Here is a 12,685-nt window from a genome sequence, read left to right as displayed (position 1 = left end):
CGTGAGCATCCAAACTGCCTCGGCTCCCACAAAGCCAGTACGTGCAGTAGGATCAAAAACTCATTGCCACTGATCTTGAGTTCTCAGTAGTCCTCATTGTCCGCTATGTTCAGAGAGTCCGTTTTTATCCCTGGCTTTTTCAGACCCAGGCCAGCTGGCCTTGGTGAGTTCCCGATGTTTGAACATCCCCACGTTCTCAGTGTGTAGGTGCACCCCTCGCGGTCCTGAGTTGAGGTAAGCCAGACCCAAAACGAGGAACATGGAATGTACTCACTCATATTTGGTTTCTAGCCATAAACAAAGGACATTGAGCCTTAATTAGTGATCCTAGAGAAACTATATAAGGAGAACCCAAAGACAAACATATAGGCATCCTCCTGGATATTAACCTTCATCAGGCGATGAAAGGAGACAGAGACAGAGCACCGGACAGAAATCTCAAGGTCCAAATCAGGAGCAGAAGGAGAGAGAGTACGAGCAAAAGAGATGTTTCTATGCCTGTGACATTGCTGGGAGCAAACCTGCCTTAGGAATGAAGGGTAAAGGATAGAGGAGGAGCAAACGCAATCTGTCCTGCCATACTGCACACCCCAGAGGCACCATTCACACAGACAGGTGTCACTCACAAGCCAGAGTCAGCACTGATGTGACATGAAGACAACTAAGCCCAAGGCTACTGATTCCACAGGGCCCAGAACCAAGCGACAAAAGAAGCCAACATTCAGAGGTGACCAAGTTTCATAATTTTCCTCCTGAGGTTCGAATCCCCATCACACCTTCTCTCATTGATCCCTGCAGTCAGTCCCTGGTCTGTTCTCAGTTCCCCTTAGTGGCTGAAACAGTGGCTTTATTTTCTTAAAGAATTAACCCTTCTCTTGATAATCTCAAAATAGCGAGAGTGTCGTGTTTGCTGACATGTGGTCCCTTTCTTGCCTTTAGTCAGTTAAACCTCACTGAAATTTTACCTGGGTGGAAGGGAAACCTTTTTGCCTCGTGAGTGAAGAGAGGTGGCCAGAGATAAGGGCAGGAGGTCATTCCTTCTGATTGGTGAGTCTCTGCCCTGCCAGAGTTGTCAAATTTGGTAATTCAAGTTGACAGAGTTGAAATCAAGATAAGCATTAAGGTTGTTTTGAAAGAAGACAAAGGGCAGAGATGGTGCAGTACCCTTAGACTTGATACCCACTCCTCCGCACAAGTGGAGCTGAGTCCCATGGGAGTTGGGTGCCATGCAGCTGCAGGGTAAGGAAACTCAGCAAGCAGGGGAGCTGCAACATGGTTTTGACCCTGGAATTGGCTTGTATTGGGGAGCTGCGGGACCTACTGTAAGGACCTCCCTCTATCAACCCTGGGAGGCTTTTTGTCTGAAACACCTCTCCTATCTCTGATGAGACTTTGTGGGCAGGGCCCTTTCCTGTTTTAATAACCCACTATCAACTATAAAGTTGCTGCTAGTAAAAATATCAATTATCACTTATGCAAGACCTGGCATTGCTTGAAACCACATTCCAGCCTCAGCACACCATAGCTGCTGTGAGCCAAAATTCAGAGAGGGTTTGAGGACAACTTGTGTACACAGTCATTAAGTCAGCCAAAAGAATATATTTTTATCCTGTAAGTTGAATGCCAGCTAAGCAGTGGTGATTAACTGCAAGAAGCTGTAATTTATACTGGGGAAAGTGGTGAATACTTCTTAAGCCATAAAAAGTATTGCTTAAGGCAGGGGGGAAGAAATATAAAGCCCCCAAAGGTTCAACTGTGTGGAAATGTCAGAAATAGTCCCTTGGCGTAAATTCTTTAATGTTTACTTTATTTTATATGTATGGATAGTTTTACTGCATGTGTATATGTGCAGTCTGTGTGGGATCGGTTCCTGAGGAGGTCGAAAGGAGTTATTGGATCACCCGGAGCTAGAGTTACAGATGAGCCACATGAAAGTGCTGGGAATCGAATCCAGGTCCCCTGCAAGAGCAACAAGTACTCTAACCACGAGGCCAAACTAGAAAAATTATGAGTCTATACAATGTTCCAAGTTTTTTGAGCAATGTATAGTCACAAATTCATCTGGCCTTGTGGTGCATACTATTTTAGTGGAGGGTCAAAAACTGCACCATGTATATGACCATGGTCCCTAAAGATATATCACAAAGGACTTAAAGCCACTGTAGTTTGTGGAGCACACACTCTGTGGTGGTGTTTGCATGATGGCAGAATTGCCTGATGATTCATTTCTTAGATTGTCCCTGGTCATGAAGCAAGCAGTGCGCAATAGTGTTTATCACTAGTGTGATCATCACTTCTTAGAAATGACGCACCTCAGAGTGGAGGCGAAGAGATATTTGGCTTTTTTGAGTGTGTTCAGAACGTGCTAACATAACTGCCCTCTCTGGTCTCACCCCAAAATTTGGCTTTCTGATTGGAAAGAAAGGTCACTCTGAGTTTTGGTTTTGACTAATCAATCTAAAGTATGAAGTTTGTTTATCAACTGGTAGTGGTCCACAGACTTCTAAGCATGTTAGAACTACCTGGGAACATGTAAGAATCCAAATGTTGAAGTCATGCCTCATATCAATGAAGTCAGATATTCAGACTGTAGGAGCTAGAACCCAGTGCTTCTTTGGGCTTTCTAGATTAGTCCACGGTACAGCCACATTTGAAAGTCAATGCTTTCTAGAAAGCATTGGTGTTTCTTGGTCACCTGAGTCTAGAATCCGCCTTCCCAGTTCTGTAGTCTCTCCCTGGTTGGAAACTCTGTTAGGATGGATATAAGCTGCTTTGGGCCTGTAACACACATTTGTGTTGATAAATTCTCATGGAGTTCACTGAGATGCCCGCTCTGGAAGTGGGGTAACCCCCATTTCGGACTCACACATTTTTATGTAGTGTCCTCTAGGACCCTTCGTCTGTGGATGGTCTAACCTCTAACTCTGTGATGGAGGTCAGAACAGCAGACTAGCCCAAGAGTAAAAACACAGTGCTTCAACAGGGCTTACTGTTGTTTATTCTGTGATATAAAAGCAACTGCTGTGGGGAGCGGAGGGGAGAGTTCAGCCCATGGAAAGTTTATCCACTGAGGGAAAAGTTCAGGGGGGACCTGCAGCCCACTGCCTCAGCTTCCCCGGTTGGTTTCTGTTGGACTGGGTGTTTTGAGTATCCAAGTTGATATTGTTTTGTTATGTTGTCTGGCTAGCTGATTGGTTACCTATCTGTCTGTCTGTCTATCTATCATCCATCTATCACTGATCTATCTGTCTATCATCTATCGATAATTGATCTATCACCTATCATTTACCTATTATCTATCCATCAATGATCTATCTATCGATCTATCTATCAGGTATTCATCATTGATCTATCTATCTATCTATCTATCTATCTATCTATCTATCTATCTATCTATCTATCATCTATCCATCATTGATCTATCATCTATCATTTATTATCTATCCATCATTGATCTATCTATCAAGTATTCATCACTGATCTATCATCTATCCGTCATTGATCTATCATCTAATCTATATCTATCTTCTATCATCTATCTAACTCTTATCTATCCATCCATCTATCTATCTCTTTTAGATTGGCCTGCTATATATTTAATAAACTCACTCATTGAAAGCCATAAGAATCAAGGGCCATATAGAGCAGAACCTTGAAGGAACGTAGCATTCTCCCCTTGGAAGTGTGGCTTTTGACCAGCACAACCTAAATAAGTATCCTTCCTGGATTCCCTGGTATGGTGACTCTCGGGAACTCCCAGCTACTTCAGGAACATAGTGAAGGGAACAGCACCCAGGAGGGCAAAACTCTTTCAGAGAAATCTAGACAGGTTGCTTTGTTTTCCAAGGGTCCATGTGTTCCATCAGCTTGCCAATACTTAACCAGTTTCTCTATGTGGTTAGCTCTGGGCCCTGCTGTCAGAAGTTGCTGAGCTGTTGAAATATAAAAGAAAATGACAAATCCTGCCCTTCAGGGTGGCTCTGAAAGGCATGGAGAGAGGGACTGTGATGGTCAGAGTTCAGGGCCATTCCTCTGCCTCAAGGATGGAAAGGACCTGTAAACTGGTCCTCAGAATGGGATTGTGCTCACAGGAGCCAAAGGCATGAACCAAAGACCCAGCCACTGGCCCAGTGGCCCCTTGTGGGAATCATGAAGGGGCTGAGGCTGCCCTGTGGTGAGCACTTTACAGTATATATATTCTGATCCCCACACCTCCTTGACAGGATGGAAAAGGCAGAGTTCAAATAATAAGTCTGTAAAGACCCCCTGGTAACCAGTTTCATGAAAGGCCAGGAGGTGATAGTCATTAGGAACAGGAAGCCCCTGTCCCTAGAATTGCTACTGTTTAGAGCATCCTGTGCCCTTTGATATCCCCAGTAGGCCTTTGAACTTTGAGAGGGGGCAGTTCTCCCCTTCTGCAGCCACTCCTGCTGTCAGGTAATCCCCTCCACTCCTCACTGGCCTTTGAAGAGACAGGAAATGCTGGGGTCTGGATTCCCATGCCCATTAAAAGGCAGCACCAATAAGGAGGGTACAGAGTCTGGAAGCTATGGGGGTGGGGGCGGGTTCCATCCTATGCCCCTTGGTAGCCTTTAGATTTCCACCACATTCTGAGTGTTAGGTAATTAATAAATTAACCAGCTTTACAACTAGCCCCTTTCCCATTGGCTGAGAGATCTAAGTTTCTTGGGAATCAAAGTTGCTAGAGCTAGGTGAACTTGAAACTTATTAATAAAGAATGACATAAAACCAGTTTATCATAATCATACATACACACACATGCACACACAAACACATGCACACATACATGTATTGCACACACACACACACACACACACACACACACACGTGCACAATGCCAGAGAAAGTTGTCTAGTGCCCTGTTCTGTTACTTTTCACTTTATTCCTGTAAGACAGAGTCTGTTACTGAACCTGGTGCTTGCTGGGTCTTTTTGTTTGTTTGTTTGTTTGTTTGTTTTGTCTTGTTTTTATCTATATTGGCTAGTCAGCAAAGCGCCAGCCATCCTCCTCCCCTCCTTCCCGCTGGAGTTACAGGGGCACAGCCACACCCAGCTTTTAGAGTGCTCCGAATTGTGATTCAGGTCCTCATGCTTCCACAACAACACTTTATTCGCTGAGCCATCTCTCAGCCCCACCTTGATCCTTTCTTCTAAGTTGACATACTTGTCCCTGTTTCATAAGTCCTCGGGCACCTCAGTTGGCGCTCAGAGGCTTTTTAATTCCTTCACTCTCGTGGATGAATGTGCCTAAAATGAATAAAGTCATTGTCTCCTTCGTAGCCGCCACGCCCTAGGAAGCCCATTCCTTTAGAATTCCTAACGGTGTGGCCCTTTAATGCACTTTCTTGTGTTGTGATCCCCAACCATAAAATTATTTTGTTGCTACTTTATGACTGTAATTTTCCAACTGTTGTGTATCATCATGCAAATATCTGATGTGCAGGGTATCTGGCCCCGAGAACGCTGCTTTAGACGGTGATCTCTGTGTGCCAAGCCCTTCTGAGTTGTGTCTTTCTAATAGAGAGCATTTGACAAGTATATATTGAATGACTAGCTAGGTATGGCTACCCCTTTTTAGTCAGGGACGATGAAACTGAGGTGCAGAGGTGTTACTAACCAGGAGAGAGGATAGATCCTCTATTCTTTGTCCTTCCTTTCTACCCTTTTCTCTGTCTCAACATGATCAAGTGAAGGTTGACCAGGCAAAGTTTGGGTAAGTTAGAGTTAAAATCCTACTTGCTATGATTGCCTTATATGTGTATAAAAATGCAATACAGATCCAGGCACAATTCATATACCTCATGTCTTCTGTCATGTCTTGACTGCTTCAGTAGGAGAAATAGTATACATTATACATATAATACCCATTTTCACCTATGGTGACGTTACCTATTATAGCAAATAACACCAATACGCTGTTGATCCCATGTGATGGAGAGGCTGTGCTCCTGAGAGCTATCTCTGGACGCTTCATCCCATCTCAAGCATCTGTTTCCCCAAACCAGCCTAGACAGTTTTAGGAAAGGCCAGACCTGACTCCTATTTCTCTGTCACCTTCCATAAAAATTCAAGAGTTTTTGAAAGACAGGTCAGCTCAGAGACAGCTGAATCCAAAGCTTACAACACGGCAAGTCTAGAACACCTAGCCATCTCCTTCCATATCTTCAGTCTCCCGTGGAGGGGAGTAGTGTGTGCATTGTGGGAGTTCTTTCTTGACCCCCCTGTGGTATGCATTGAGGTTTCTTGTAGCAAATCCAGAAGAGGTGTGCTATTTTGTTTGAGATAAGACCCATCTAGAGTCATTGTTATTCTCATGTCTGACATAGGGGACACGAGGCCCATCTGTCTGTGCCCTTGACCTCACAGTCATCTAGACTTAAAAGGACTGTGTGCTTAATGCCACACACTTTCGTTAAATATAACCTTGCCAGAAATAATACATGCCCTGGAACACAAACCTAAAATAACATGGAATTTTCAGTCAGGTAATCTTTAATTTAAACTAAAAATAACCTAAACAGTAGTTTATATAAACCCTCAAGGAACAGGACACCCGCCCACTGCCAGTTCATCTAACTGTAAGACACTTAGTTAGCATTTGAACCTTTCGAGCCAGATCGAGTGTGAGTTATATTAGACACAAGCCCCAGAAAGCCAAGAATCCCACCCTTGGCTGGCCCTGCTGACTAGAACATTCCTTTGGGAAGGCCACTGCTGAGGGCCAGCAGAGGGAAATGCCCACAGCAAGTGTCCTGCTCCTGGAGAGAGCTGCTATTGGGAGCATGGCTTTGTGGATGCCACTATCTCTGAGTGCTTGTACAGCCGACCTGTGTGTCTCCTGAGGGTCCAGGGTCTCTGGCCAGGACCATCTGATGGTGAAGGCCAAGGAACCTCTTTCATTTATAGCTGACTTAATCACCATAGAGAGTGGGATACGGTCCTGGGCTAAACCTTCGTCCTGGTTGAGATCAAAGGCTCAGCTCTCCTTGGTGGTATTCCTAAACAATATCCTTGCTTGAAAACCCATCTGTCAAATATACTTTTGTATACTTATCACCACACAACAGCAACAAAGAAAAGCCCAAGACAAATCCATATGCCCATCACCTCATCAGTCGCTCTGTGTAATCTAACCTACACTTTCTTGTTCTTATTTCTGTATGTTTATACTATATCCACATGTTCATTTTTGCATATATGTTACAGGTAGGATCTGTATATGAGAGAGAACATGTACTTTATTTTCTTTCTGGGATTGTATGACCTCGATTAATATTATACATTCTAAATCCATTCACCATTTATTTTGGAAAAATGTGTGATTTCAACTTTCATTAGAGCTGAACAGTCCATTTTCGAGATGTGTCAGATTTTCATTTGTCTTTCCCTTTGCTGGAGACCAAGTAGGTTGGCTCCACATCTTTTCTATGACAAGGAAAGCAACAGCGAACACGGGAGTGCAAATACGTCTATTGTGAGATCTGAATCTCTGTGGCCTATATTCCCTAAAGTGAAATAGCAGGATTCTCTGTCTAGAAGTTCACTGAGATGAATAAACTTTGGGTCTGGCTGATCTTTCTGCGTAATTTTTTCTTTAGTTGTGACTTCTTTCCAATAGCATTAATTATTAGAAAAGAAAGAAAATTCTTCTGGGGTTGCTTGGAAGATACCTGCTGGGGAAACAAAGGTGATTGGCAGTGGGCAAAGGTAGGGCAGGTTACCTTGTGTGTTGGTTCTCCATAAGACTGTGGCCCACCCGGTACATGAGGCAGAAGGTGCTGTGGGCTGATTGACAGAGGGGTAGAGGAGAGGTAGGGAATTCCTATAGGCAGAGACGAGGTTCCCAGAGGGATTTAACCGTTTCTGAAAATAAGACAAGACTATGTGTAGTTGAGAGATGTCAAATGTGATAATAGTTGCCGTGTTCTTCATGCTGTAACTGGCAAGGAGTTCTATCCTTGAGATTGGGGTCCTCTTTGTCAGCGGGTCTGAAATGTATCCGAGACAAGTGAGTTAGGTAACCGGGGCTCCTAAGTTAGTTCCCAGAGTTAGTCTGTGTCACACACCAGGTGCCCTGCCTTGAACATGCTCTTCCCAGCGGAAGCAAGGAGATAGGTGCATAGCCTTTACACAGCACTGGAGGAAAAGACTTGGGGAACATGACACGAAGAGAAAGGAACATTGTGCCTCTTGAGGGAGCATTAATGATTTCAGAAAGCCCAGGCTTCTGCAATTCTGATGTGAGTCCTCAGGAGCGTCATCTGGAGACTAACACAGGCTCACTCACCTGCCTTTCAGACCCTCTCCTGCCAAAGCTGTAGTCATGTGTGGTAGTCAGACCCGTCATTATGAAACAGAAGCTGGAACTGTTTTCTTTTTTTAAGTGAGGTATTTTATTTGCTGAGGTCTGTCAAAGTTTTGAGATGTACCTATTAAAAATATGGCCAGCTTTATTTGTTGGCGTATGGATAAACTAAGGTCATTGCTCAGGTCACACTCCCATCTAGAGGTACCCCACAGCGTTCCTCAGGTACAGTTCCCAAAGAAGGTGACAGTACTACAGTACCTCGTGGTACCCAGGGAACACAGGCTGATGAGGCACAGGGGTCATTGTGGGTCTTCTCGTGTTTCTTGTGAATGGGGAAGGTTTTTTATAGTAAATAAGCAAAAACATGAAGAGAGATGAAAGATAGCAAAAATGTAGATGTTCTTGAGTTTGAAACTTTGAAACCACAGTCTTCAGAAACTCAAATCTCTGGTGTTTTTCCACTGGCTCTCAGCAAAATATGGCTCATTTCTAATGAGTACAAAGCTTTACTGTTTTCTTTAGACCACTAACAGAATGATAGTGTGAGATATTAGGTCAGCTCATCAGAAAATGAAACTTTTATTAACCATCTTGACTTTATTCGCTATTGTATTTGCTATTAGCTGTCATGATTAAGAATTTATTCCCTCACTCGTCATTAATTCCTTTTGCTTAGTTTCCATGCCTTCTGTAGTCAGACCACCCTAGCTCTGTATGCACTGACTATGGTCTGCCGTGTAAGAACGTTACCATCCCCATCACTCTCTGGGCTTTCATTGATTAAACCTGACCTAGAAACGAGGCACATGTGACACCTGCACTCCACTCTTTCTCTCTCTCTCTGAGCAGCCTGGGAATGAACCACGACGACGACCACTCGTCCTGTGCTGGCCGGTCGCACATCATGTCGGGAGAGTGGGTGAAGGGGCGAAACCCTAGCGATCTCTCTTGGTCGTCCTGTAGTCGAGATGACCTGGAGAACTTTCTCAAGTAAGTCCTTGAGTCATTCTGTAACATCGGTAACTCCAAGTTTTGCCAAAAGACCAAAGACGGGCAACTTTGCAAGTTTGAGAAGTGACTTCTTTAGATGAATCCTCAGTCAGCTTGGGAGGTGGCCAGTGCAGAGTGTCCCAAAATGGGCAAAGGCCTCTTCGTGAGGTTGTAGCTGGAATGCCGTCACATGTCCAGTAGGGGGTCATTAATAAATGAAACGTCAACCCAGTGACTCTGTCTTGCACTTCTCTGCCAGTCTGTGACCACCAGTGGACCCCACTGTAGGGACAACTGGGCTGCTGTGAAACCTGCTGCTTGCTGAAGCTGCTTCCCTTGATGGGAGTGAATTAGCTGGGTTGGGTTTGCACACTTCCCTTCTTCATGGGGGAACAGATATGCTTCTCACTAGACTGGTCTCCCTACAGAATGTCTATACTTTTTAGTTCTCAGATTTTAATGGAACAATTTCTAATTTGGTTTTAGACCCTTGTTAAAGCAAGCATGCCCGTGATCCAGACCTGTTGACCCCTTGGTGTCTGATCTGAGGGCTGTATTTACAATGCTGATGCATGGGTCCTCATTGCTCCCCTACTTTGTTGTGGTAATCCACCTGAAGTGGGAATAGAAGTGAGTCAGTGGGTCTCCCTGGAAGGTTGAGTTTGGCAGAGCAGCTCTATGTGACAGGACCCAGAGAATGTGGGTTGAAGTAGTTAAAGGATCTTCTTCATGTTTCCTAGGGATGGAAAAAGTGTTTAGTAAATAGGTTTAGAAATGAACTTACTGGTTTTAAGATAGTCTTCTTCCACTGAGTGTTCTAATCACAGACTCCTAATACAATGTTGTAAGCTACTGATGTCACTCCCTGTCACCCAGAAGGGCCGGGGTGACAGGACGGGATGCTTTACATTTGCTCGGATGCATAGTGCTGGTACCATTAGTAACAGGTGCCTTGTGACTGAGCCTGGGAGCTGTGGACTAGCCTTAGCTCTGTGTGTGTGTGTGTATATGTGTGTGTGTGTGTGTGTATGTGTGTGTATGTGTTTATATGTATGTATGTGTGTATATTATGTGTTATGTGTGTCTATGTATGTGTGTATATGTGTGTATGCATGTTGTGTATGTGTATACGTTTATATACATACCTACATATATATGTATACATACATACATACATAGAATCTTTTTTTCAAGAGTTTTGGCAAGTATCTGGTTTCATTTGCCTTGCTTTAAGGATAGGAAATAAAGCACTGAGCATTTTATCTCCTAGCAGAGCCCTCTGGGGCCATGTATCTCCCACTGTAAATAGACATTCCCTTCCTAGTTGAAACCTGGATCTTCTTGACTGAGTGAGCCCTGGGCTTTTGTTCTGTGATAGCAGAAGATATGGTCAGATGAGACATCAAGACTGACATACGTATTTTGGCCCAGCAATTCTTCAAAGAGACTCCATGGTGTCAGAAATCAGAACTTTAATTTTATTTAAAATAAAATAGCCTAACTTGCATTCTTTTTTGTTCATGGTAACTTTTGCTCAAAGTCATAGTCTAAGGGGATTCAGAGAATTCTAATTTTAAAATATTTTCATCAATCCCCGCCCCAAGAAAGCCCACTTGCTTCATCAGAGATGTTCCTAGGGCCATGCATTGCCTTCAGAGCAGAGACCCACATTCAACCATATAAAAAAGCACAGACACACCGAAAAGGTGACTCAGGTGTCCAGTGCCGAGGCTCTCATCCCGTCAGTCATCCGAAGTGCATCCTTCTCGGGAGACTGAAAGGATCAGAACAACGGTGGGCTCCTACGGTTGGAAACTGACCTGCATCTTGGCTTTTTCAGATCCAAAGTCAGTACCTGTTTACTGATCACGGACCCCAGGAGTCAGCACGCACTGCGCCTTCCACACAAGCTGCCCGGCATGCACTACAGCGCCAATGAGCAGTGCCAGATTCTGTTTGGCACCAATGCTACCTTCTGCAGAAACATGGAGGTAAGCAGGTAGGGAAGGGCAGCCTTGGGAAGACGCACAAGCCCAGCAGCCACTCTTCAGGTCTGGATTCTGCTGGAGGTCATGGCTATCTCAGACACAGACATGCATGTGATTGTATGCGTGCATGGGCATGAGGGTGTGTGCCCCCTATAACTGACTGTGACGGTATCAACACATGCTTTTGCGAGCATCTCTCCATGTGGGTCACTCTGAAGGGGATACTTTGGGGGTACTGACACTAGTAGTGTGGTGTTTTAACTTGAAATCTTTTTGGCGAAGGAAATCTAGTCACACTTCTTATAAATGCTGTGATGTCACTGTCTCGCCTGATTTTAAACCCCGCCCATTTAAGGAAGAGAGCTAAAAACTGGTTCACATTGGAGGGTATCAGATGCAGAGAATTTAGTAAGTGACATGTTAATTTTAAAATAATAACAATCCACAAGCAGTTCTAATTGACCAGTGCCCATATGATTGATCCTAAAGCCCTAGCCTGCATGAGCCCCATTAGTCCTCACCAGAACTCTCTAGAATCTACCTCCAGCTTTCAATTATCTAAGTAACTCGTTCTTTCATTTTTGAATTTTCAAATGTTACCTTCTCAGTGAGGCCTGCCCCGGTCACCCTGTTGGAGATTATAGTCTTGTCACTTTTTCAAACCCCTCCTTCTTCTGTATGCCTAATTTGCCATCAGTCTTGCCCAGTCTCCTTCATCTATGACTCTGCAGCGTTTCATTCCAGAAGTCCCAGGTAGATACCATTCCCATAAGCCACGTGTGCACTTCTTAATATGTCCTATTGTCATAATTGTTGTTCTCGTGTCCTTGGCATGGGTAACTGCACTGTCTGTCTTTTCTAGGTCAGTTTTTATTGACTCTTCCTCAACAGGGATGCATTTTCCTGCTTTGTATCTGGGCCATATTGCTTCTTTTAAGATTATTACACTCATTAGAAAATCATATCAGGATAGGTTTTAGTTATGTATTGTAAATGGTACTCCATCTCCTTCGGAAGGTAAGGCCTTGTATGTGTTTTCAGAGTCCACGACATGTTCCATGTAGATGGGACCCTGTCTGCAAGCCGTAATCCTCCCTCACCTCCCTGTGGAGGGCACCAACTGTCTAGTCCTCACACCAGCAAGCTCATTGATTACTGTCATTGCGTCTCAAACTGTCTCCATGCTCCCCATCCCCCATTTCACAAAGAACCGTGCTGTGGGCCGGAGAGATGGTCTCAGCAAGGAAAACTTGAGTCCAGATATCCAGAGTCCGCATAAAGGTCAAACACAGCAACACAACTATAGTCCTGGTACTCTTGTGGAGACATTGGAGGTGGATGTAGGAAAATCCATGGAGCTTATGGGTCAGCTAGCCTGG

The 12,685-nt window shown here is 44.3% G+C and overlaps 1 protein-coding gene across 1 annotated transcript in view; it reads left to right on the top strand.

Annotated features, from left to right (window-relative positions):
* The window catches only part of Adamts17 (ADAM metallopeptidase with thrombospondin type 1 motif 17), a 302,714-nt gene that overhangs the window by 153,532 nt on the left and 136,497 nt on the right, over positions 1–12,685 (top strand). The window contains exons 9-10 of the mRNA XM_005357779.2: positions 9,178–9,318; positions 11,159–11,309. Of these exons, the coding sequence (XP_005357836.1) occupies positions 9,178–9,318; positions 11,159–11,309 (292 nt within the window). The remainder of the gene's footprint in view (positions 1–9,177; positions 9,319–11,158; positions 11,310–12,685) is intronic.

This window comes from Microtus ochrogaster, chromosome 22, assembly GCF_000317375.1.
Source record: "Microtus ochrogaster isolate Prairie Vole_2 chromosome 22, MicOch1.0, whole genome shotgun sequence".
In the NCBI taxonomy this organism is placed as follows: domain Eukaryota; kingdom Metazoa; phylum Chordata; class Mammalia; order Rodentia; family Cricetidae; genus Microtus; species Microtus ochrogaster.
The sequence above is the reverse complement of the archived record's forward strand: the minus strand, read 5'-3'. Positions and strand labels throughout refer to the sequence as shown.